Source organism: Bos indicus, chromosome 3, assembly GCF_029378745.1.
Source record: "Bos indicus isolate NIAB-ARS_2022 breed Sahiwal x Tharparkar chromosome 3, NIAB-ARS_B.indTharparkar_mat_pri_1.0, whole genome shotgun sequence".
NCBI lineage: Eukaryota > Metazoa > Chordata > Mammalia > Artiodactyla > Bovidae > Bos > Bos indicus.
Genome location: NC_091762.1, coordinates 103880814 through 103908299, shown reverse-complemented (window position 1 = coordinate 103908299; position 27486 = coordinate 103880814). Strand labels below are relative to the sequence as shown.

The 27486-nt window shown below is 38.0% G+C and overlaps 1 protein-coding gene across 2 annotated transcripts in view; it reads left to right on the top strand.

The window, feature by feature from the left end:
• CCDC30 (coiled-coil domain containing 30) overlaps nt 1-27486 on the top strand; it is a 135697-nt gene that overhangs the window by 49846 nt on the left and 58365 nt on the right. For both annotated transcript variants that reach the window (XM_070786725.1, XM_019958273.2), the window contains exon 9: nt 12340-12509. In XM_070786725.1, coding sequence (XP_070642826.1) covers nt 12340-12509 — 170 coding nt within the window. The remainder of the gene's footprint in view (nt 1-12339; nt 12510-27486) is intronic.

Genomic DNA, 27486 nt, shown 5'->3' with positions numbered 1-27486 from the left:
CCACCAGGCTTCTCTGTCCGTGGAATTGTCCAGGCAAGAATACTAGAGTGGGTTGCTATGCCCTCCTTCAGGGGATCATTTAACCCAGGGATCAAACCCAGGTCTCCTGCATTGCAGGCGGATTCTTTACTGTCTGAGCCACCAGGGAAGCTATAACATAATGTAAAAGGTGAACTTAAAAACAGAACTGTCATATAACCCAGAAATCCTGCTTCTGGATAAATATGCAAGAGAAAGACTTAAACAGATATTTGTACACACATGTTGAAAGCAGCATTATTTACAATAGCTAAAATGTGGAAGCAACCCAAGTATCCATCTGTGAATGAATAATTAAGCAAAACATGGTATATACATATAATGAAATATTATTCAGCCTTAAAAAGAAGGAAATTCTGCAGTATGCTACAACGTGGATGAACCTTGAGGGCATTAAGCTAAGTGAAATAAGCCAGTCAGAAAAAGACTGATAACTATTTGATTTCACTTACATGAGGTACTTAGAGTAGTCAAAAATCATGAAGACAGAAAGTAGAATGGTGGTTGCCAGGATCTGTGGGGAGGTAAGAATTGGAGAGTTGTTGTTTAATATATACAGAGTTTGTTTTACAAGATGAAAAGAGTTATGGGGTTGGATGGTGGCAATGGTTGCACAACAATGTCGATATATTTAATACTACTGAAGTGTACACTTAAAAATGGTTAAGATGGTAAATTTTATGTTTTATATATTTTATCACAATAAAAAAAGCAAAAACAAACATGTTTACTAAAATGTCTTCAACTTTAAAAACTTAAAGCATCTTTTCTTGCTCAACATCACTCATTATCAGAGAAATGCAAATCAAAACCACAATAAGGTACCATTTCACGCCAGTCAGAATGGCTGCTATCCAAAAGTCTACAAGCAAAAAATGCTGGAGAAGGTGTGGAGAAAAGGGAACCCTCTTACACTGTTGGTGGGAATGCAAACTAGTACAGCCACTATGGAGAACAGTGTGGAGATTCCTTTAAAAACTGGAAATAGAACTGCCTTATGATCCAGCAATCCCACTGCTGGGCATACACACTGAGGAAACCAGAAGGGAAAGAGACACGTGTATCCCAATGTTCATCGCAGCACTGTTTATAATAGCCAGGACATGGAAGCAACCTAGATGTCCATCAGCAGATGAATGGATAAGAAAGCAGTGGTACATATACACAATGGAGTATTACTCAGCCATTAAAAAGAATACATTTGAATCAGTTCTAATGAGGTGGATGAAACTGGAGCCTATTATACAGAGTGAAGTAAGCCAGAAAGAAAAACACTAATACAGTATACTAACACATATATATAGAATTTAGAAAGATGGTAACGATAACCCTGTATGTGAGACAGCAAAAGAGACACAGATGTATAGAACAGTCTTTTGGACTCTGTGGGAGAGGGCAAGGGTGGGATGATTTGGGAGAATGGCAGTGAAACACATATAATATCATATGTGAAATGAAAAAAAGAAAACCGCCAGCAGTTTAAAAAATAAATAAATTTAGACAGTCTAAAAAAAAAAATTTAAAGCATCTTTTCCAATTATACTGAACTTAGAACTAGGAAAATGGTGTAATGTCCCAACTCTAGTAAATTCCCCAAATATAAAAATGGCACTGCCAGATTAGGGGCAGTGCAACACTAAACAGAGAGGTTGCCAGCTGTGTAATTTCCAGAGTCCTACCTATTAGATTGTCACCAACTCCTGGCTAAAAATTCTCACTCTCAGTTACTCTCTTATGTTGATTAAAATGGTAGGAAGGACTAAAGGCTTGAACACAATGGTTAAAATATGTTGATTTATATTTTAATACAACACGTGAGGTAGATGACTAAATCAAGGCCTAATTTATCCTATCTGAAGTTGTTACTCTGAAATCACAGAGTAAGTTGCTGAGGAACTGGGGCACAGATCAAATAATATGTGACCTAGGGAGAGAAAGGTCCAGCCAATAGGGTAATATGTTGGCACAGCCTACATCTCAGCTTTGTTTGTGGGACCTTGTCAGCAAGATGCATTTTCATCACAGTATACAACTGAAGGATCTTGTTTCTCAAAATATCATCAGAAAACTTAACATAGTTTTAGCCAGTGGTTTACCCAGTCATTCTCTGAACCCCCGGGTTTCACTTTCGTGGTTTCGCATACTCGGATTCAATAACGAAGGATCCTCCGTTGGTTGAAGTGTTGTATGGAAGCCGGTTCAGGCCTCGGCGTCTCAGAGAGCAGGCGCCCTCTCAGCTCTTCCTCTGGAGATTCCGTATTTAGCTCGATCCTTCCCACTCCTTTGCAGTTTCCCAGATCTTGAGACTCAAGTCTTTGAATAACAAGAGAAACTTTTCATCTTTAATGTAGATGTTTTATCAATGGTGCTGTATAGAAGGAGAAGTTTTGAAACTACTGTAAAAATAAGACCAATAACTGGAAGCAGGAGGCTTAAATCCAAACCCTGACTCCAGGGAACTCCTGACTCCAAGGAACATTGATTGACAGGAGCTCATCAAACGCCTCCATACCTACACTGAAACCAAGCACCACACAAGGGCCAACAAGTTCCAGGGCAAGACATACCAAGCAAATTCTCCAGCAACAAAGGAACACAGCCCTGAGCTTCAAGATACAGGCTGCCCAAAGTCACCCCAAAACCATAGACATCTCATAACTCATTACTAGACACTTCATTGCACTCCAGAGAGAAGAAATACAGCTCCACCCACCAGAACACCAACACAAGCTTCCCTAACCAGGAAACCTTGAAAAGCCACCTGTACAAACCCACACACAGCGAGGAAACGCCACAATAAAGAGAACTCCACAAACTGCCAGAATACAGAAAGGACACCCCAAAATCAGCAATTTAAACAGGATGAAGAGACAGAGGAATACCCAGCAGGTAAAGGAACAGGATAAATGCCCACCAAACCAAACCAAAGAGGAAGAGATAGGGAATCTACCTGATAAAGAATTCCAAATAATGATAGTGAAATTGATCCTAAATCTTGAAATCAAAATGGAATCACAGATAAATAGCCTGGAGACAAGGATTGAGAAGATGCAAGAAAGGTTTAACAAGGACCTAGAAGAAATAAAAAAGAGTCAATATATAATGAATAATGCAATAAGTGAAATTAAAAACACTCTGAAAGCAACAAATAGCAAAATAACAGAGGCAGAAGTTAGGATTAGTGAATTAGAAGATAGAATGGCAGAAATAAATGAATCAGAGAGGATAAAAGAAAAACGAAATAAAAGAAATGAGGACAATCTCAGAGACCTCCAGGACAATATTAAACGCTACAACATTCGAATCATAGGAGTCCCAGAAGAAGAAGACAAAAAGAAAGACCATGAGAAAATACTTGAGGAGATAATAGTTGAAAACTTCCCTAAAATGGGGAAGGAAAGAATCAGCCAAGTCCAAGAAACCCAGAGACTCCCAAACAGGATAAACCCAAGGCGAAACACCCCAAGGCACATATTAATCAAATTAACAAAGATCAAACACAAAGAACAAATATTAAAAGCAGCAAGGGAAAAACAACAAATAACACACAAGGGAATTCCCATAAGGGTAACAGCTGATCTTTCAATAGAAACTCTTCAAGCCAGGAGGGAATGGCAAGACATACTTAAAATGATGAAAGAAAATAACCTACAGCCCAGATTATTGTACCCAGCAAGGATCTCATTCAAGTATGAAGGAGAAATCAAAAGCTTTTCAGACAAGCAAAAGCTGAGAGAATTCTGCACCACCAAACCAGCTCTCCAACAAATACTAAAGGATATTCTCTAGACAGGAAACACAAAAACGGTGTATAAATTTGAACCCAAAACAATAAAGGAAATGGCAACGGGATCATACTTATCAATAATTACCTTAAACGTAAATGGGCTGAATGCCCCAACCAAAAGACAAAGACTGGCTAATGGATACAAAAACAAGACCCCTACATATGTTGTCTACAAGAGTCCCACCTCAAAACAGGGGACACATACGGACTGAAAGTGAAGGTCTGGAAAAAGATTTTCCATGCAAATAGAGACCAAAAGAAAGGAGGAGTAGCAATACTCATATCAGATAAAATAGACTTTAAAACAAAGGCTGTGAAAAGAGACAAAGATGGTCACTACATAATGATCAAAGGATCAATCCAAGAAGAAGATATAACAATTATAAATATATATGCACCCAACACGGGAGCACCACAGTAGGTAAGACAAATGCTAACAAGTATGAAAGGAGAAATTAACAATAACACAATAATAGTGGGAGACTTTAATGCCCCACTTCACACCTATGGATATATCAACTAAACAGAAAATTAACAAGGAAACACAAACTTTAAACGATACAATAGACCAGTTAGACCTAATTGATATCTATAGGACATTTCATCCCAAAACAATGAATTTCACATTTTTCTCAAGCGCACATGGAACCTTCTCCAGGATAAATCACATCCTGGGCCATAAATCTAGCCTTGGTAAATTCAAAAAAATAGAAATCATTCCAAGCATCTTTTCTGACCACAATGCAGTAAGATTAGATCTCAATTACAGGAGAAAAACTATTAAAAACTCCAACGTATGGAGCCTGAACAACACGCTGCTGAATAACCAACAAATCACAGAAGAAATCAAAAAAGAAATCAAAATTTGCATAGAAACGAATGAAAATGAAAACACAACAACCCAAAACCTGTGGGACACTGTAAAAGCAGTCCTAAGGGGAAAGTTCATAGCAGTACAGGCATACCTCAAGAAACAAGAAAAAAGTCAAATAAATAACCTAACTCTACACCTAAAGCAACTAGAAAAGGAAGAAACGAAGAACCCCAGGGTTAGTAGAAGGAAAGAAATCTTAAAAATTAGGGCAGAAATAAATGCAAAAGAAACAAAAGAGACCATAGCAAAAATCAACAAAGCCAAAAGCTGGTTCTTTGAAAGGATAAATAAAATTGACAAACCATTAGCCAGACTCATCAAGAAACAAAGGGAGAAAAATCAAATCAATAAAATTAGAAATGAAAATGGAGAGATCACAACAGACAACACAGAAATACAAAGGATCATAAAAGACTACTATCAACAATTATATGCCAATAAAATGGACAACGTGGAAGAAATGGACAAATTCTTAGAAAAGTACAATTTTCCAAAACTGGACCAGGAAGAAATAGAAAATCTTAACAGACCCATCACAAGCACGGAAATTGAAACTGTAATCAGAAATCTTCCAGCAAACAAAAACCCAGGTCCAGGTGGCTTCACAGCTGAATTCTACCAAAAATTTAGAGAAGAGCTAACACCTATCCTGCTCAAACTCTTCCAGAAAATTGCAGAGGAAGGTAAACTTCCAAACTCATTTTATGAGGCCACCATCACCCTAATACCAACACCTGACAAAGATCCTACAAAAAAAGAAAACTACAGGCCAATATCACTGATGAACATAGATGCAAAAATCCTTAACAAAATTCTAGCAATCAGAATCCAACAACACATTACAAAGATCATACACCATGACCAAGTGGGCTTTATCCCAGGGATGCAAGGATTCTTCAATATCTGCAAATCAATCAATGTAATACACCACATTAACAAATTGAAAAATAAAAGCCATATGATTATCTCAATAGATGCAGAGAAAGCCTTTGACAAAATTCAACATCCATTTATGATAAAAACTCTCCAGAAAGCAGGAATAGAAGGAACATACCTCAACATAATAAAAGCTATATATGACAAACCCACAGCAAACATTATCCTCAATGGCGAAAAATTGAAAGCATTCCCTCTAAAATCAGGGACAAGACAAGGGTGCCCACTTTCACCGTTACTATTCAACATAGTTTTGGAAGTTTTGGCCACAGCAATCAGAGCAGAAAAAGAAATAAAAGGAATCCAAATTGGAAAAGAAGAAGTAAAACTCTCACTATTTGCAGATGACGTGATCCTCTACATAGAAAACCCTAAAGACTCCACCAGAAAATTACTAGAACTAATCAATGATTATAGTTAAGTTGCAGGATATAAAATCAACACACAGAAATCCCTTGCATTCCTATACACTAATAATGAGAAAACAGAAAGAGAAATTAAGGAAACAATTCCATTCACCATTGCAATGGAAAGAATAAAATACTTAGGAATATATCTACCTAGAGAAACTAAAGACCTATACATAGAAAACTATAAAACACTGGTGAAAGAAATCAAAGAGGACACTAATAGATGGAGAAATATACCATGTTCATGGATTGGAAGAATCAATATAGTGAAAATGAGTATACTACCTAAAGCAATTTATAGATTCAATGCAATCCCTATCAAGCTACCAACGGTATTCTTCACAGAACTAGAACAAATAATTTCACAATTTGTATGGAAATACAAAAAACCTCGAATAGCCAAAGCAATCTTGAGAAAGAAGAATGGAACTGGAGGAATCAATCTGCCTGACTTCAGGCTCTACTACAAAGCCACAGTTATCAAGACAGTATGGTACTGGCACAAAGACAGAAATATAGATCAATGGAACAAAATAGAAAGCCCAGAGATGAGTCCACACGCCTATGGACACCTTATCTTTGACAAAGGAGGCAAGAATATACAATGGATTAAAGACAATCTCTTTAACAAGTGGTGCTGGGAAGTCTGGTCAACCACTTGTAAAAGAATGAAACTAGAACACTTTTCTAACACCATACACAAAAATAAACTCAAAATGGATTAAAGATCTCAATGTAAGACCAGAAACTATAACACTCCTAGAGGAGAACATAGGCAAAACACTCTCTGATATACATCACAGCAGGATCCTCTATGACCCACCTCCCAGAATATTGGAAATAAAAGCAATGTATGAAATGAGTTGCCAGTCCAGGTTCGATGCACGATACTGGATGCTTGGGGCTAGTGCACTGGCATGACCCAGAGGGATGGTATGGGGAGGGAGGAGGGAGAAGAGTTCAGGATGGGGAACACATGTATACCTGTGGCGGTTTCATTTTGATATTTGGCAAAACTAATACAATTTGTAAACTTTAAAAATAAAATTAAAAAAAAAACAAACACCTGAACCTATTTAAAAAAAAAACAAAACTTAACATAAAGAATGAAAGGAAGTGAGAAGAATATAATATAAAGCCAGAGATCCAGATCACTATCCTGATAATGGGACTCTCTCTCCCTCTCATTTAAAAAAACTTTTTATTTTGAAATAATTTCAGATTTACAGAAAAGTTGCAAAATAGTATAAGGATTCTCCATAGTCTTTGACCTCTCCAAATGTTAACATGGTACCTATTTGGTTTTATCAATCTCTCTTGCTCTTGCTCTACACACATACATACACACTTTTTTCCTGAACCCTGGGAGTGAGTTGGATACCTAATACTCCTTTAACCCCAAATGTTTCCATGTGTTTGCTAAAAATAGTGACATCTTTTTGTCACAGTACAAATCTCAAAATCAGGAAATTAATATAGTACTATAATCTACAGCTCTTATTCAAATTTCACCAATTGTCCCACTCAATAGCAAAAGACATTTTTTTCCCTAGTCCAAGGTCCAATCCAGGACCATACATTGCATTTAACTGTCATATCTCTAAAGTTCCTTGAATCTGCAACAGTTCCTCATTCTTTCTTGTTCACGGTTTTACTCTCTTTGAAGAGTACAAATCATTTGTTTTCAAGAATGTCCCTCAATTTGGGCTTTTCTCATGTTTCCTCACAATAAACTTTAGATTACATAATTTTGGCAAGAATACTGCAGAAGTGATGCTGTATCCTTCTCAGTGCATTGTATCAGAACAAAAAAGGATATCCTTTTGTTCTGTTTACTTTGGGTAAGGTACTATCTGTCGGATTTCTCCACTATAAATTTATTACAACTGCCTTTGCAATTAATAATTACCTGTGGGGAGGCACTTTGAGACTATGGGTATTCTATTTCCCATCAAACTTATACTCATTAAAAGTTTCAGTTTTGAACCTTTGATTCTTTAATTATTTTCTAGTTTCTCTTTATAACGCAGAGTGCTTTAGACTTAAAGATAGTCTTGCTGCTGCTGCTGCTGCTGCTAAGTTGCTTCAGCCATGTCTGACTCTGTGCAACCCCATAGACGGCAGCCCACCAGGCTCCCCCATCCCTGAGATTCTCCAGGCAAGAACACTGGAGTGGGTTGCCATTTCCTTCTCCAATGCATGAAAGTGAAAAGTGAAAGTGAAGTTGCTCAGTCGTGTCCAACTCTTAGGGACCCCATAGACCGCAGCCCACCAGGCTCCCCCATCCATGGGATTTTCCAGGAAAGAATACTGGAGTGGGTTGCCATTGCCTTCTCCGAGTCTTGCTAAGAGTGACTAAAAATTGTATTTTATGTATTTATTGAAGCCCTTGTTTCATAGGCTGTTGAGGCTGTTGTTTTATTTGGGCCACAGCATTTTAGAGCCAGAAGAGGGTGGATTCACGTAGGCCAGCTTCCTCAGTTTACAGATAGGGACACCAGACTCGGAATAATGAACAGGTACCAAGTTGCCTGGTGTTTCTCAGCGTGATCTCTGTCCTCACTCCTCTAGAGCCTTAAGCAGAAAGTGGAACAAACAACTGAATGCTTTATGGTACTTCGACATGGCTGGTTATGAGATTGAGCTATGTCACCAGGATAAAATTTCGGTAAGGAGGAGCCTGTGGAACAGTTACTCCTGTTCCACAGCATCTGTGCCATGAAGGGTCCTGTGGACTTAACTGTCTTCATGATAAAGAGCAAAGCTGACCACTTATAATATCCAATGACTTGGTCATTTGAGAATCCAGAATACCTAGAAAGTGTTTAGTGTCAAGGTCGCCTTCCACTTTAGAAACCATCAGCAATTCTCACTTTGCTAGAATGACAAGTCTAAATTCTGTTTGACTTTCTTTACTTCTTTTTTTTAATTTAAATTTATTTATTTTAGTTGGAGGCTAATTACTTTACAATATTGTATTGGTTTTGCCATACATCAACATAAATCCACCACAGGGGTACATGTGTACCCCTTCCTGAATCCCCCTCCCACCTCCCTCCCCGTACCATCCCTCTGGGTCATCCCAGTGCACCAGCCCCAAGCATCCTGTATCCTGCACTGAATCTGGACTGGTGATTCATTTCTTATATGATATCATACATGTTTCAATGCCATTCTCCCAAATCTTCCCACCCTCTCCCTCTCCCACAGAGTCCAAAAGACTGTTCTATACATCTGTGTCTCTTTTGCTCTCTAACATACAGGGTTATCATTACCGTCTTTCTAAATCCCATATATATGTGTTAGTATACTGTATTGGTGTTTTCCTTTCTGGCTTACTTCACCCTGTATAATAGGCTCCAGTTTCATCCACCTCATTAGAACGGATTCAAATGTATTCTTTTTAATGGCTGAGTAATACTCCATTGTGTATATGTACCACTGCTTTCTTATCCATTCATCTGCTGATGGACATCTAGGTTGCTTCCATGTCCTGGCTATTATAAACAGTGTTGCAATGAACTTTGAGGGTACACGTGTCTCTTTCAGTCCTGGTTTCCTCAGTGTGTATGCCCCAGCAGTGGGATTGCTGGGTCATAAGGCAGTTCTATTTCCAGTTTTTTAAGGAATTTCCACACTGTTCTCCATAGTGGCTGTACTAGTTTGCATTCCCACCAACAGTGTAAGAGGGTTCCCTTTTCTCCACACCCTCTCCAGCATTTATTGCTTGTAGACTTTTGGATAGCAGCCATTCTGACTGGCGTGAAATGGTACCTCATTGTACCATTTTGATTTGCATTTCTCTGATAATGAGTGATGTGGAGCATCTTTTCATGTGTTTGTTAGCCATCTATGTGTCTTCTTTGGAGAAATGTCTATTTAGTTCTTTTGATTGGGTCGTTTATTTTTCTGGAGTTGAGCTGTAGGAGTTGCTTGTATATTTTTGAGATTAGTTGTTTGTCAGTTGCTTCATTTGCTATTATTTTCTCCCATTCTGAAGGCTGTCTTTTCACCTTGCTTAGAGTTTCCTTTGTTGTGCAGAAGCTTTTAAGTTTAATTAGGTCCCGTTTGTTTATTTTTGCTTTTATTTCCAGTATTCTGGGAGGTGGGTCATAGAGGATCCTGCTGTGATTTATGTCAGAGAGTGTTTTGCCTATGTTCTCCTCTAGCAGTTTTATAGTTTCTGGTCTTATGTTTAGATCTTTAATCCATTTTGAGTTTATTTTTGTGTATGGTGTTAGAAAGTGTTCTAGTTTCATTCTTTTGCAAGTGGTTGACCAGTTTTCCCAGCACCACTTGTTAAAGAGATTGTCTTTAATCCATTGTATATTCTTGCCTCCTTTGTCAAAGATAAGGTGTCCATAGGCGTGTGGACTCATCTCTGGGCTTTCTATTTTGTTCCATTGATCTATATTTCTGTCTTTGTGCCAGTACCATACTGTCTTGATGACTGTGGCTTTGTAGTAGAGCCTGAAGTCAGGCAGGTTGATTCCTCCAGTTCCATTCTTCTTTCTCAAGATAGCTTTGGCTATTCGAGGTTTTTTGTATTTCCATACAAATTGTGAAATTATTTGTTCTAGCTCTGTGAAAAAAACCATTGGTAGCTTGATAGGGATTGCATCGAATCTATAGATTGCTTTGGGTAGTATACTCATTTTCACTATATTGATTCTTCCAATCCATGAACATGGTATATTTCTCCATCTATTAGTGTCCTCTTTGATTTCTTTCACCAGTGTTTTATAGTTTTATATATATATATATTTACTTTTTAAGAAACTAACATTGAGTATTTGTAATGTTTAAATTTTTACAATGACTATAAAAATCAGTGATTTAAATAGCATCTTGGAGTCTGTCTTCCTGTTCACAAAAGTTACACAAGTTTGTTAAGAAAATTACTGTCTTTCAGGTCTCTTCATCATCTGATCCCTCCCCTCAGTCTTGTCTTACTTCCTCAGCTCCTCACCTTGTAGCCTCTACTCCAGGAAGACCATCCTCCTCACTTGAGCAAAAATACTCCCTGCTCAGTTACACACTATGCCTTTGACCGTATTGATCATGCTTGAAATAGTCTCTTCTATTGCTCTCTTCTAAATGCTTGGTATAGTCTCTTTTTCACCTGTCTGTATCTTCCCACCTCCTAATTCCCAGTGTAAGAGCAAATTTCTCCCCTGGAGAGGTTATAATCCATATGAGATTATATATATAGCTTTATGGGATTATAACCCATATCACACACTGTGGTCTTTCTTCAGAAAATTGAAAAGGCCAAGAAGATAAAAAAGATTCATTAAAGTAACTTAAATTGATCTTTAGATTGTGTTCTTAGAATCAAACATATTAATAATAACTATAAAAACTTTGCATTTTCAGAGAGGCTCAGAATGGGAGTCAGACAGGTTGTTGTCTCTCTTCACGCAATACTTGAATGGAGATTCATCTTCCATTCTTGGAACTATCCCCCATCCACCCTTTCTGCTGCCTTCTGGAGGCATTTTTTCATTTTACGTGAAAATATGCATTTGAGGAAAGGAATCTGTTTGTCAAAAAACAAAACAAAGCAACAAAACCTGGCCAAATATTTTGCCAAACTACACAGCAGAGCAATGACTCTCAAAGCATCCACTAGAATCAGAATTGTCTGGGAGACTTATTTGAAGTGCACGTTCCCATTTCCCAGCCCATACCACTGACCTGAATCTCAGGAGTGGGGTGTCGATGTGAGACCGCATTTTTTTTAACTCCTTAGGTTATGCTCTTATTAGCTAAAATCTGAGAATCACTACAATAGTCTGGGAATCCTTACACGTTCAAGTGTTTCCAAACAAGTAAAATCTGATTGGAAGACTTCTGTGCTCTGTCATGTATAGCTAATGTTATTTCTAATGTTTTCTTGCAACAGTATATTATTGCTTTTCAATAAATGAAGTACACTGTAAACTTGAGAACAGAAATATGTGATAATAATGCAAAAGCTCTAATAGGGTAACACATCTTTTTGCTTGTTAAAAGAGCACAACCCTAAACAGCACTCTAGGAAGCTAATCCCAGAGACCCAAAATACCCTCTTTTCTAAAAACCGTGGACTTAATGCACTCCTATGCCTATGGTAAAAATGAGTTAGATTAGGTAACAACTGCAAAGTGTTAAATTGGAATAAGACTTCAATTTGGATGCAGTTTATGTTATTTAAGCTAATAATCATTTAAGCATGTAATGAAATCAACATACTTTTTTACAGTCACATATAAGAGTATACAAAATAGAATATTTGTCTTTTTACTTAACAGGTCTTGAAGCTTTTACAAGAATTTGAGCAATTAAATCATTTTACTGTAGGTAAAAAAACTGCAGCTGCTAATTTAACTTCAAGTGAAAATACCTGTAAAGATCTTGTGCCTAAACTACCAATTTTGGGAATAGAAATTCAAAGCCTGAAGGAAGAAAAAGAGGAACTCTGGTAAATGGAGAAAAATCTCATGTCACCTTAATTATTTGGGGGGTATAATTATATAATTTTGATATTCATTTTCAAATGATGTGCATGGAAAAATCAGTTCAAAAAAATTCCCAAAGCTTGGCTTTTGATATGTTATTACAATCTCAAACTTTTGTTCCTTCTTTTAAAAATAAATATATGCTTTTTTGGAAAATCTGGAAAGCATGGAAAAGTATAAGGAAATTATAATTTCCACTATGGAAAAATGTTAATGTCCTAATTTTTTCTTTCTTGTCTTTTTTCCCATACATATACATGTATATGGGGCTTCCCTATATTCTTTCAGACTATAAAGGATCTCCTGCAATGCAGGAGACCCAGGTTCAATCCCTGGTCTGGGAAGATCCCCAGGAGAAGGGAATGGCAACCCACGTGAGTATTCTTGCCTGGAGAATTCCATGGATAGAGGAGCCTGGTGGGCTACAGTCCATGGGATCACCAAAAATCAGACATGACTGGGCAACTAACACTAACTAATACAAATATATGTAAAAAAATATGTATTTTTTACATTTTAAGACCATACTTTTCAGAGAGGTTTGTTTTTTGCTATTTTTATTTAACATTATATCTGATAATTGTTTTGAGAATTTTTTTCTTTTTTTTTCACTGTTGTTAATCTTGCCCTGTAACTGTTGTGTTCCTACTTTTCCAGCCAACATATCTTTTATTTTTGGTTGCACAGTTCAGTTCAGTCACTCAGTTGTGTCCGACTCTTTGCGACCCCATGGACTGCAGCATGCCAGGCTTCCCTGTCCATCACCAGCTCCTAGAGCCTACTTAAACTCATTTCCATCGTGTTGGTGATGCCATCCAACCATCTCATCCTCTGTTGTCCCCTTCTTCTCCTGCCTTCAATCTTTCCCAGCATCACGTCTTTTCCAGTGAGTCAGTTCTTTGCATCAGGTGGCCAGAGTATCGGAGTTTCAGCTTCAGCATCAGTTCTTCGAATGACTATTCAGGACTGATTTCCTTTAGGATTGACTGATTTGGATCTCCTTGCAGTCCAAGGGACTCTCAAGAGTCTTCTCCAACACCACAGTTCAAAAGCATCAATTCTTCGGTACTCAGCTTTCTTTATAGTTCAACTCTCACATCCATACATGACTACTGGAAAAGCCATAGCTTTGACTAGACCAGACCTTTATTGGTAAAATAACGTCTCTGCTTTTTTAATATACTGTCTAGGTTTGTCATAGCTTTTTTTCCAAGGAGAAAACGTCTTTTAATTTCATGTATGCAGTCACCATCTGCAGTGATTTTGGAGCCCAAAAATATAAAGTCTCTCACTGTTTCCATTGTTTCCCCATGTATTTGCCATGAAGTGATGGGACCAGATGCCATGATCTTAGTCCTCTGAATGTTGAGTTTTAAGCCAACTTTTTTACTCTCTTCTTTCACTTTCATCAAGAAGCTCTTTAGTTCTTCTTCACTTTCTGCCACAATAATCTGTTTCCCAACCAGGGATGGAACCCAGGTCCCCTGCAGTGGAAGTACAGAGTCTTAACCACTGGACTGCTAGGGAAGTCCCATCAGAAGTATCTTGCACAGAAACTTTTGAGATTTAGACAAATGCATTACTATGTTTTGGCACACATGCTATAGATGAAATCAAATTTTGTCTAGACAAAAGCCTAAAATTAGATCATCAAAAGGAAAAATAGATGACATTTTAACTTATATATCATACTAAAGGATACTTTATCAGTGAGTTGAGAAAGTATGGCCTATATATAGCCAAATTTGTCTTTATTCTAAAATAGAATGGACTGTTTTGCCAGTTTCAGGCCCCTGAATTTTATGTCCTCTTAAAAACTGGTTTTAAGTCTATAGTGAGCTCTAAGATTCAAAATCATGAGCCTTAGTTGCAGAAGCAGAATGAGATACTAGGGAGGTGTTGGAGAGCAGGTATCATAGTGATCACAGGAGCAAAGAGCCAAGAAGCCAGATCACAATGTGTAGGTCTGTTGTAGGAGTAAGAAAAAGAAAGTCTAGTTCTGAGTACTAAAATAGTGTATTACAAGACTTTCGGGGGATATAGGCCTAGTAATTCTATTAGATGAATTGAGAGGAAAGACCAGTTAATCTGGATATTAGCCACAGATGCTGCTGCTGCTGCTAAGTCACTTCAGTCATGTCCAACTCTGTGCGACCCCATAGACAGTAGCCCACCAGGCTCCTCTGTCCCTGGGATTCTCCAGGCAAGAATACTGGAGTGGGTTGCCATTTCCTTCTCCAATGCATGCATGCATACTAAGTCGCTTCAGTTGTGTCTGACTCTGTGAAACCCTGTGGACCAGCAGCCCACCAGGCTCCTCTGTCCCTGGGATTCTCCAGGCAAGAACACTGGAGTGGGTTGCCATTTCCTTCTCCAGCCACAGATTAAGAGATAATTTAGAATGAATAAGTAACAATGGAGATGAAATGGCCAATCTGAATGCTTTTCAGAGAATAATTTGATAATGGTAATCAAAGCTGATGAAAATCCACCCAGCTGATTTGGGATAATCGGCAGAGATACTTGCCATAGGGAACAAGGCTGTGGCCTTAATTCATTTGGAGGTGGAGAACCTTGCCATGGAAAAGACACTGGACTTCTCTTTAAACAACTTCTTACAGCCACTTGTTTACACAGCTAGGTCGAAACTGCTCGCCATTGCTAGGATGGTAAGAAGTCCACTTATCTGCCATATGTTTTCTTCTCTCCTCTTCTCATAATGTTTCCCTGTTTGCTTGTCTTCTGTGCCTCACTTCACAGCCCCCACTTATCTCAGATCCTTACACAATCACATTCAACAATAAATTGCTTATCTATCATGTGCCAGATACTGTAGGTAGATGCTGAGGCTACAAAGTAAGACAGACATGGGTCCTATCGTTAGAGGAGTTATGGTGCATATTGCCTGATGGGGGAATATAAATCATTAAACAAGGAAGGTCTTGGATGGGAGCACAAAGGAGGGGCTCTGGCCTAGTTAATGAAACAGAAAATATTCTTAAAGGGAACTGATAAATTGAGTCCTGAAGTATGAGTAATCAAGGGCAAAGCAAAAAGTTGGGAGAATAATTTCAGGGAAGATATGACATGTGCAAGAAAAAGCTTGGTTTGTTTGAGGAACTAAAAGTGACATCAGTGGTGCTGTAGCATAGAGTATGTAGAAAGGAAATGAGGAAGGAGATGCTGAGAATGAAGAGGAAGTCAGGGGTCTGATCTTGAGGGAATATGAATGCCTACCCTAGGGAATTTGGACAATGAGAAACTCCTGCAGGATTTAGTAACATAGCAGAGACATAGATAGATTTGTGCTTTAGAAAAATCACTCTCCCTGCTGTGTGGAAAGTAGATGGTTGGTACCAGAATGAAAGTAGCAAGACCAATTAGGAGGCTGTTACTGAAATGATGTTTGTGAGGACAGAGAAAAGTAGATGAAATTGAGAGGAGGCAAAATCAATGAAACTCGGGGATTAATGAGTATAGGAAGTAAGGAAGAAGGTACTCTAGGCAGAAGTTTGAGTATGAGAACAGGTTAAGGACAATTTCATTTTCTGGTTTGATGGAATCATTCACATAATTTTGAGAGAGAAGACAGAAGTTCAGCTTTTGAGACAATGACTTTCGAGCGTCTTTGGAACAACCATGTGTGGATTTGCAACAAATAGTTTGACTTATGGGTTTGGAGGCCTGGGCTGGAGATAAATGTGAGGATCATCAATAGGTAGATGGTAATACAAGTCATATGATGGATATATTCCCATATGTTGCTTGATGAAAACACTCAAAGGCAGAAACCTAAGGAAAACCTCTCTATATGGATAAAAGGAGTACTTCCAACAGCTGAGACAAAACAGCTAGAGAAGTAGAAGAAAAGTCAAAAGCGTGTGTGTTACAGAAGCTAGATTAAAGAGTGTTTCAAGAAAGAAGTAGTCAGGAGTATCATATGCTACCAATGAGTCAAACAAAGTAAGGGATAAAAAGTGACTGCTAAATTTAACAACCTGAAGGTGACTGGAGACTTTAATAAGAGCAGTTCCTATGAAGGGCAGAAAACACACTGCTTCCTAGATAACATGCCATGGGATGGTGAATAGGAGTGAGTTGAGGAGGGCATATGAGATGAGCAAATGGTGACTGTAGATAACACTTTCCAAAAAGTCTGGTTTCAAAAAGAAGAGAATGTGGAACCGAGTTAAAAGGAAATTCATGTATGTTTGAATACTGGTGAGGAAGTCTCCAAAAGGGCAGGTTTAGGACTTAGAAAAAGGCTGGCATTAGTCAGGAGATCAGCCTTGTCTACTGTAACAGGAGAAAGAAAGGGAGGATGAACAGAGATCCAAATGGTTTTTTTTTGGCTGCTCTGGGTTTTGGTGCCGTGCACAGCTTTGCCATGGCTTCTCTTGTTGCAGAGCACTGGCTCTTTAGTAGTTATGGCCCATGGGCTTAGTTACCCCATGGCATCCCAGACCAGGGATTGAACATGTGTCCCCTGCATTAGCAGACAGATTCTTAACCACTGGACCATCAGGGAAGTCCCAAATGGGTTTATAACTTGAGAGGAAATCAAAGGACTTGTTCAGTGGTTTCTATGTGCTCTGAAGTAGGAAGCAAAGTTATCTGCTAAAAGTGAGAGAGAAAGAGAAAGAGCAGCGTTTGCAAGAGAATGAAAAAAGTTTGAAATAATCACTGTGGAAAATGGAAAAGAAAACTGACTGGGGAGAGCAGTTGGTATGGAGAGCCCAATCAAGGCCTGAGACCCCACCTTTATGTTTATTAACATTTAGTATAGACATGAGAAGATGGTTGAGTTTATCCAGGGTTGAGGTTTTGCCACATGAGTGGAGTGGAAGGATGATGGGGCAAGAGAATTGAATATTTTACTTAGACAGTGATTAAAATAAGGAACTCTGTAGACTCTGTGTTGAATAAAGAAGCAAAGTAAAGGGAACTGGGCAAGTAATTTAAGGTACTTATGATTGCATTGAGTACAAATTATGTAAAAAGGAGAAACTGGAATCCAAATATCTAATTTTAGTATATCAGAAGTAGAGCAGTTATTGATGATACAACCCATGGTGTCCTTATACAAGTAGTTGGCAAAGTGGGAGAGAGGAGACAGTCATTAGAGATAAGGAGACTGAGGAACTGAGATGTCAAGACATTGGTGGGTGATCTCTATGGACCTTGGAATCTTCCAGGATGATGGCAGGACTTGGGGTGAAGAAGATGCCAGAAAGCCATGAACCCAAATCTTCAACTGAAGAGAAGTAGGGAGTGTCACAGCACACCTAGCATGGTCCCATGTACACAGAAGCTGCTCAGTAAGCCCAACTGATTGATTCTTATAGTATATCTCCTCCACTAGATTTTAAGCTCCATTTAAGGTAATGGACTGTGTCTTGTTTTTCTACTGTCCTACCAGGCTTCCCTTGTGGCTCAGCTGGTAAAGAATCCGCCCACAATGCAGGAGACCTGGGTTTAATCCCTGAGTTGGGAAGATCCCCTGGAAAAGGAAAAGGCTACCCACTCCAGTATTCTGGCCTGGAGAAGTCCATGGACTGTATAGTCCATGGGGTCACAAAGAGTCAAGACATGACTGAACGACTTTTACTTTTCACTTTCATTAGACTTTAGTTCATTTTAACTGTACCCTGTCCTTTTAGGTTATCAAAATTCTTTCACATTTTATTTCATAAAATCCCAGCAATCTTATGAGTAAGGCAAGAAACTGAGACTCTGAGAGATTTTGCCGTACTAAACATTGCACAAGTGGTAGGTGGAAGATTTAGGACTAGAACTCATGACTCATACTATTATAGTCTCTTTCTTCAATCTCTATTCTCGTTCAAGACTGCCATGTATCAGGGCTACTAGAAAAGGAACAGGATAAGGATGCTGCCTAGGCACCTCCTACCAGGTGAAGAGTGAAGCCAATTACAAAGTTATAGAATGGTGTAAAAGTAACAGGGGATTGGTTGCAGTCAGAACTCAGTAAATAAATATTAAGAGCTGTGTTAGAGGGGAGGAGAAATTTGAGAGTCATGGTGGGTTTTCTAGTCCCTAGGCTGTAGGTGTACTGACTTCAGGGCATGTTCTCAGTTCCATGTCATTTTTGACTGGTAGTCTGCTTTTACCCATGCAACTTTTACATCATTATTATCATATAAAAATAATACAGTATACATAGTAGTATTTGGATAAAGTTTTTTTCTTGTTTGTTTGTTTTTTCATTTTGTTTTTTGGCCACATGGAATGTGGGATATTGATCTTAGTTCCCCAACCAAGGATTGAGCCCCTGCTTACCTGCAGGGGAAGCACAGAGTCAACCACTGGGCCTCCAGGAAAGTTCCTGTATTACTCTTAAAAACCTGTTCAGTTTTCTTTTCATTTCCAAGTCATATTTTCTCTTATACCTTTTAAAAAGATAAAGCGTTTTCTTTTTTGGAGAGCATTTATTTTAATGAATCTTTGTCTTAATATATTAAGATTACTTGAAATTAAATTCCCCTATTCTTGGGTATTGCAGTTCTCCTTAATTAATTCATATGAATACAGTTCATTTATCCAGACTATTAATAAAGATGTAAAATGGCATTATCCCAAGATTGTCCCTGGGAAAGAACTGCTCATCATTTCCTCCAAGTCAGAGAAGACTCACTGACTGCTGTGCTCTGAACAAGGGTTTACAGGCACATCTTATGGACCTACCTAAGAGGAGGACCATCTAAACTTTATGGAAATATGATGAAGGCAGCTTCTCTTCTCCTGTGACTGCATGGCCACAATGCAGTTATAGAAGGAAACCATATTAGGTCTGGCTAAATTTACTCTTTATTATTCACTCCTCTAAATATGAGAAGTCAAGCACCTTCATAAATAATAAATGGGCAGTTTATAGATAATTTTTCATTTTTAAACTAAACTTTTGAGACAATTGTGTATCCACATGCAGTTGTAAAAAATAATAGCAATCCCCATTTATGCTTTACCAATTTCCCCCAATGGTAGCCTCTTGCAAAACTGTAGTACAGTATCATAATCTGGATATTGACATTGACACAGTCAAGATACAGAGCATTTCCATCACTCCAAGGATACCTCGTGTTGTCCTTTTACAGCCACCCCCACTTCCCTCCTACTTCACCCCTTCCTTAACTCCTGGCTCTGTTCTGTTCTAATTCTAACTAGTCTATTCTCCATTTCTGTAAGTTTTTCTTTTCAAGGATGTTATATAAATGTAACTATATAATAAGTAGTATTTTAGGGTTGACTTTTTTCACTCAACATAATTCTCTAGAGATTCATCTAGGTTATTGCATATATCGATAGTTGGATACTTTCATTGCTGAGTAGTATATCCTTGGTATGGCTATACCACAGATTTTTTTTTAAGCTTTCATCCATTGAAGGACACCTGGGTTATTTCCAGTTCTGGCTATTATGAATAAAGCTGCTATAAATATTCAAGTTTTATGGGAACATATTATTTTTTCCTCTGCGATAAATCCCCACCAATGCAATTTTGGGTAACCCAGGTACTCACATATTTAGTTTTAATTAAACTTTTTAAAATAAATTGCCAAGCTTTTTCCAGAATGACTGTATCATTTTACATTCCCACTAGGTGTGTGTAAGTGACCCAGTTTCTCTGTATCCTCACTAGCATTTGGTGTTATCACTTTTAAATTTTAGCCATTCTAATAGGCGTATAGTAATAACCCATTGTAGTTTTAATTTGCATTTTCCTAATGTGTAACATCTTTTTGTGTATATCTGTGTATCCTCTTTAGTGAAGACTCCTTTGATATGTTTTCCCTATTTTCTAACTGGATTTGTTTTGTTAATGTTAAATTTTAAGAGTTCTTTTTAAATTCTAGATTCTAGTTTTTTTGTTGGTTATGTGACTTGCAAATATTTTTCCCAGTCTATGCCCTGTCTTTTCATCCTCTTAACAAGGTTTTCCCAGAGCAAAAAAAAATTTAATTTTGATGAGGTATCAAATTTCCCTTTTACAGATCATACTTTTGGTGTTAAATCTAAGAATTCTTTGCCTCACCTTAAATCTTGAATATTTTCTCCTATGTTTTATAGTTTGTGTTTAAGCTCATGATCTATTTTGAATTAATTTCTGTATAAGGTATGAGACTTAGATGGGATTCTTTTTTTTTGCCTATAGATATTCAATTACTTTAGCCTCATTTCTTGAAAATACTGTCTTCCATTGAATTGCTTTCACATCTTTGACAAAAATGAGTTAGGCATGATTGCGAGCTTCTGTTTCTGGTTTCTCTATTCTATTCCATTGATCTGTGTGTCTGTTCCTCCACTAATACCACACAATTTTGATTACTATAGCTATATAACAAACTTTGAAATTGGATAGACTAATTACATTTATTCCTTTTCAAAATCCTTTAACTAATTCCTTTGCCTTTTCATATAATGCTGGAATAATCTTATCTGTAACTGTAAAAAATCTTGTTGGAATTTTGATACAAATTGTTTTAAACCTGCATATCAATTTAGGGAGAATTGACATCTTTCCTATGAAGAATCCTCCAATCCGTGGACACAGTATGTCCTACATTTCTGTTTAGTGAAGTGAAGTCTCTCAGTCGTGTCCAACTCTTTGCGACCCCGTGGACTGTAACCTACCAGGCTCCGCCGTCCGTGGGATTCTCCAGGCAAGAACACTGGAGTGGGTTGCCATTTCCTTCTCGAGGGGATCTTCCCGATCCAGGGGTTGAACCCGGCTCTCCCGCCTTGCAGGCAGACGCTTTAACCTCTGAGCCACCAGGATTTAGATATATTCTTTTATTTTTTTTTCATCAGTTTATTATGGTTTTCATCAGACAAGACTCATACATGTTCTGTGTATATATACCTAAGTATTTCACTTTTCTGACCAATTGTAAATGGTACTTGAAATTTCAGTGTTTATGTGTTCATTGCTAATACACAGAAATAACAATTATTTATGTTACATTCTGGGACCTTGCTGAACTTGCTTATTTGATCTAGGTTTTTTTTTTTGTTTGTTTTAAAGATTCCTTGGAATTTCCCACATAGACAATTATGTTATCTGAAAATCATGACATTTCAGATTATTTCATCTTTTCTGATCTGTATGCCTTTTATTTCCTTTTTAGCCAACTTATATTAACTAGGACTTTCAGCAGTATGTTGAATAAAAGTAGTGAATATGAATATCTCTGTCTTGTTTCCAGTCTTATCAGGAAGGCATTTGGTTTTCACCATTAGTATAATGTTAGCTGTTGGATTTTGGTCAAATTAAAGAAGTTACTACTTCTGTTTCTTTAAGATTTTATCATAAATTACTACATTTTATCAAATGCTTTTTCAGCGTCAACTGATATAGCTGATTTTCTATCTAGTTCTATCACTTTTTGCAAAAGGATTGTTAAAATCTCCAACTGTAATTGTGATTTGTTTATTTCTCCTTTTAGTTATTCAGTTTTTACTTTTGTAGCTTTGTTGTTTGGTACATACACATTTTAGGATTGCTATGTCTTCTTCGTGGACTAACCCTTTTATCAGTAAGTAATGTCCTTCTCTCCTTTTAATTTTCTTATTTCTGAAATCCATTTTATCTGATGTAAATATAGATTCTCTTGTTTTCTTTTTATTAACATTTGCATGGTATATCTTTTTCATCCTTTTGCCTTCAACCTGCTTTTATTACTATATTTGAGATGAGTTTTTGTAAACAGCATATAGTTAGGTCTTATTTTTTAATCCACTCTGCTAGTCTGTTTTAATTGGTGTGGTTAGGCTATTTACATGTAATATAATTATTGATCTATTAGAACTTAAGTTTGCTATTTTTTCATTTTTGGTTCTCTATTTGTTCTCTCTATTGTTTGTATCGATTTTCTGTTTTCTGCCTTCCTATGAGTTATTTGAATACTTTTTAATAATTCCACTTTGATTTTTATAGTGTTCTTGAGTGTACTTCTTTTCATAGCTTTACAATGGTTGCTCTGGATACTGTTTTACACACACATACATACATACACACAGTTTGACCAATTTGAATGAAATGTAGAAACTTTACCTCCCTTTATGTCCCTTTCAGTTTAGTTCAGTTCAGTCACTCAGTCATGTCCGACTCTTTGTGACCCCATGAATCGCAGCACGCCAGGCCTCCCTGTCCATCACCAACTCCCGCAGTTCACTCAGACTCACGTCCATCAAGTCAGTGATGCCATCCAGCCATCTCATCCTCTGTCGTCCCCTTCTCCTCCTGCCCCTCCCAGCATCAGAGTCTTTTCCAATGAGTCAACTCTTCGCATGAGGTGGCCAAAGTATTGGAGTTTCAGCTTTAGCATCATTCCTTCCAAAGAAATCCCAGGGCTGATCTCCTTCAGAATGGACTGGTTGGATCTCCTTGCAGTCCAAGGGACTCTCAAGAGTCTTCTCCAACACCACAGCTCAAAAGCATCAATTCTTCGGCACTCAGCTTTCTTCACAGTCCAACTCTCACATCCATACATGACCACAGGAAAAACCATAGCCTTGACTAGATGGACCTTTGTTGGCAAAGTCATGTCTCTGCTTTTGAATATGCTATCTAGGTTGGTCATAACTTTCCTTCCAAGGAGTAAGTGTCCTTTAATTTCATGGCTGCAGTCACCATCTGCAGTGATTTTGGAGCCCAGAAAAATAAAGTCTGACACTGTTTCCACTGTTTCCCCATCTATTTCCCATGAAGTGATGGGACCAGATGCCATGATCTTAGTTTTCTGAATGTTGAGTTTTAAGCCAACATTTTCACTTTCCTCTTTCACCTTCATCAAGAGGCTTTTTAGTTCCTCTTCACTTTCTGCCATAAGGGTGGTGTCATCTGCATATCTGAGGTTATTGATATTTCTCCCAGAAATCTTGATTCCAGCTTGTGCTTCTTCCAGTCCAGCATTTTTCATGATGTACTCTGCATGGAAATTAAATAAGCAGGGTGACAATATACAGCCTTGACGTACTCCTTTTCCTATTTGGAACCAGTCTGTTGTTCCATGTCCAGTTTTAACTGTTGCTTCCTGACCTGCATACAAATTTCTGAAGAGGTAGGTCAGGTGGTCTGGTATTCCCATCTCTTTCAGTTTTCCACAGTTTATTGTGATCCACACAGTCAAAGGCTTTGGCATTTACCTTCCCCTATTTATAATTGTCTTAAAATTTTTCTCTACACACATTTAGAACCACATCAGACAGTGCTATAACTTTTGTTTCATCCATTATACAGAATTTAGGAAACTCAAAAGTGGAAAAAGTGAAAGTGAAAGTTGCTCAGTCATGTCCGACTCTTTGTGACCTCATGGACTGTATGTAGCCCACCAAGCTCCTCTGTCCACGGAATTCTCCAGGCAAGAATACTGGAGTGGGTTGCCATGCCCTTCTCCAGGGGATCTTCCCAACTCAGGAATCAAACCTGGGTCTCCTGCACTGCAGGCAGATTCTTTAGCATCTGAGCCACCAGAGAAGCCCAACAAAAGGAGATGGAAAATATTTATCCAGATTTTTACTCTTTCTATACTTCCTTCCTTACTGATGTCCCAGTGTGCCTTCTTTAATCATTTCCTATGTATATAGAGAGTTTCCTTTAGTCATTCTTTTATAGTACTTCTGCTAGTGGCAGATTCTTTTGATTTTTCTTCATCTGAGAACATCTTGATTTGCTTTTCATTCCTGAAGAATATTTTCACTGGGTATAGAATTCTAGGTCAGCACTTCTTTTCTCTTTCAGCATTTGAAAAATGTTATGCAAATTCCTTCTTGATCTCTCTGATTTCTGATGAGAAGCCTGCTGCCATTTGAATTGTCTTTCCCTATTGATAAAGTAGTGTTTCTCTCCTGTTCCTTTCAAGTTTTGATTGTCTTTGTTTTTCAGAAATTTGACTTTGATGTATTGTATGGATTTCTTTAGGTTTATCTTGTTTGGAGCTCACTCAGCTTTTGAATCTCTGTGCTTATGTCTGGGGGAGTTTGTAGCCATTATTTCTTTATGTACTTTTTCAGCCCTACCTATTCTCCTCTCTTTCCAAGATCCAATAACAAAAGCATTTGATCTTTTGCTATAGTCTCACAGTTCCCAGAGGAACTTTTTTTTTCCTCCCCCCCCACCACCCCCCGCCCTGCAAGTCTGTTTTCTCTCTGTTTTTCAGATTGGGTAATTTGTATTGTTCTGTTTTCAAGCTCACTGATTCTTTTCTCTGCCCCCTCCATTTTGCTATAGATTCTATCCAATAAGTTTTTAATTTTTGGTTATTGTATTTTTAAATTTTAAATTTCCATTGTTTTTTCCTATATCTTCTATTTATTTTTTTAAACATTTATCATTTCTTTATTATTATTATTTTTTACTTTACAATATTGTATTGGTTTTGCCATACATCAACATAAATCCACCACAGGGGTACACGTGTTCCCCTTCCTGAACCCCCCCTCCCACCTCCCTCCCCGTACCATCCCTCTGGGTCATCCCAGTGCACCAGCCCCAAGCATCCTGTATCCTGCATCGAACCTGGACTGGCAATTTGTTTCTTATATGATATTATACATGTTTCAATGCCATTCTCCCAAATCATCCCACCCTCTCCCTCTCCCACAGAGTCCAAAAGACTGTTCTATACATCTGTGTCTCTTTTGCTCTCTCACATACAGGGTTATCATTACCATCTTTCTAAATTCCATATATATGCGTTGCTGCTAAGTCACCTCAGTCATGTCTGACTCTGTATGACCCCATAGACTGCAGCACACCAGGCTCCCCCGTCCCTGGGATTCTCCAGGCAAGAACAATGGAGTGGGCTGCCATTTCCTTCTCCAATGCATGAAAGTGAAAAGTGAAAGTGAAGTCACTCAGTCGTGCCGACTCTTTGCGACCCCATGGACTGCAGCCTACCAGGCTCCCCCGTCCCTGGGATTCTCCAAGCAAGAACACTGGAGTGGGTTGCCATTTCCTTCTCCAATGCATGAAAGTGAAAAGTGAAAGTGAAGTCACTCAGTCGTGCCGACTCTTTGCGACCCCATGGACTGCAGCCTACCAGGCTCCCCCGTCCATGGGATTTTCCAGGCAAGAGTACTGGAGTGGGGTGCCATTGCCTTCTCCGATATATGTGTTAGTATACTGTATTGGTATTTTTCTTTCTGGCTTACTTCACTCTGTATAATAGGCTTCAGTTTCATCCACCTCATTAGAACTGATTCAAATGTATTCTTTTTAATGGCTGAGTGATACTCCATTGTGTATATGTACCACTGCTTTCTTATCCATTCATCTGCTGACGGACATCGAGGTTGCTTCCATGTCCTGGCTATTATAAACAGTGTTGCGATGAACATTGGGGTACATGTGTCTCTTTCAATTCTGGTTTCCTCAGTGTGTATGCCCAGCAGTGGGATTGCTGGGTCATAAGGTAGTTCTATTTCCAGTTTTTTAAGGAATCTCCACACTGTTCTCCATAGTGGCTGTACTAGTTTGCATTCCCACCAACAGTGTAAGAGGGTTCCCTTTTCTCCACATCCTCTCCAGCATTTATTGTTTGTAGACTTTTGGATTGCAGCCATTCTGACTGGCATGAAATGGTACCTCATTGTGGTTTTGATTTGCATTTCTCTGATAATGAGTGATGTGGAGCATCTTTTCATCTGTTTGTTAGCCATCTGTATGTCTTCTTTGGAGAAATGTCTATTTAGTTCTTTGGCCCATTTTTTGATTGGGTCGTTTATTTTTCTGGAGTTGAGCTGTAGGAGTTGCTTGTATATTTTTGAGATTAGTTGTTTGTCAGTTGCTTCATTTGCTATTATTTTCTCCCATTCTGAAGGCTGTCTTTTCACCTTGCTTAGAGTTTCCTTTGTTGTGCAGAAGCTTTTAATTTTAATTAGGTCCCATTTGTTTATTTTTGCTTTTATTTCCAGTATTCTGGGAGGTGGGTCATAGAGGATCCTGCTGTGATTTATGTCGGAGAGTGTTTTGCCTATGTTCTCCTCTAGCAGTTTTATAGTTTCTGGTCTTACATTTAGATCTTTAATCCATTTTGAGTTTATTTTTGTGTATGGTGTTAGAAAGTGTTCTAGTTTCATTCTTTTACAAGTGGTTGACCAGTTTTCCCAGCACCACTTGTTAAAGGGATTGTCTTTTCTCCATTGTATATTCTTGCCTCCTTTGTCAAAGATAAGGTGTCCATAGGTGGGTCAGTGTATCTCTGGGCTTTCTCTTTTGTTCCATTGATCTATATTTCTGTCTTTGTGCCAGTACCATACTGTCTTGATGACTGTGGCTTTGTAGTAGAGCCTGAAGTCAGGCAGGTTGATTCCTCCAGTTCCATTCTTCTTTCTCAAGATAGCTTTGGCTATTCGAGGTTTTTTGTATTTCCATACAAATTGTGAAATTATTTGTTCTAGCTCTGTGAAAAATACTGTTGGTAGCTTGATAGGGATTGCATCGAATCTATAGATTGCTTTGGGTAGTATACTCATTTTCACTATATTGATTCTTCCAATCCATGAACATGGTATATTTCTCCATCTATTAGTGTCCTCTTTGATTTCTTTCACCAGTGTTTTATAGTTTTCTATATATAGGTCTTTAGTTTCTTTAGGTAGATATATTCCTAAGTATTTTATTATTTTCATTGCAATGGTGAATTGAATTGTTTCCTTAATTTCTCTATTTTCTCATTATTAGTGTATAGGAATGCAAGGGATTTCTGTGTATTTATTTTATATCCTGCAACTTTACTATATTCTTTGATTAGCTCTAGTAATTTTCTGGTGGAGTCTTTAGGATTTTCTATGTAGAGGATCATGTCATCTGCAAACAGTGAGAGTTTTACTTCTTCTTTTCCAATTTGGATTCCTTTTATTTCTTTTTCTGCTCTGATTGCTGTGGCCAAAACTTAAAACTTTGTTGAACAGTAGTGG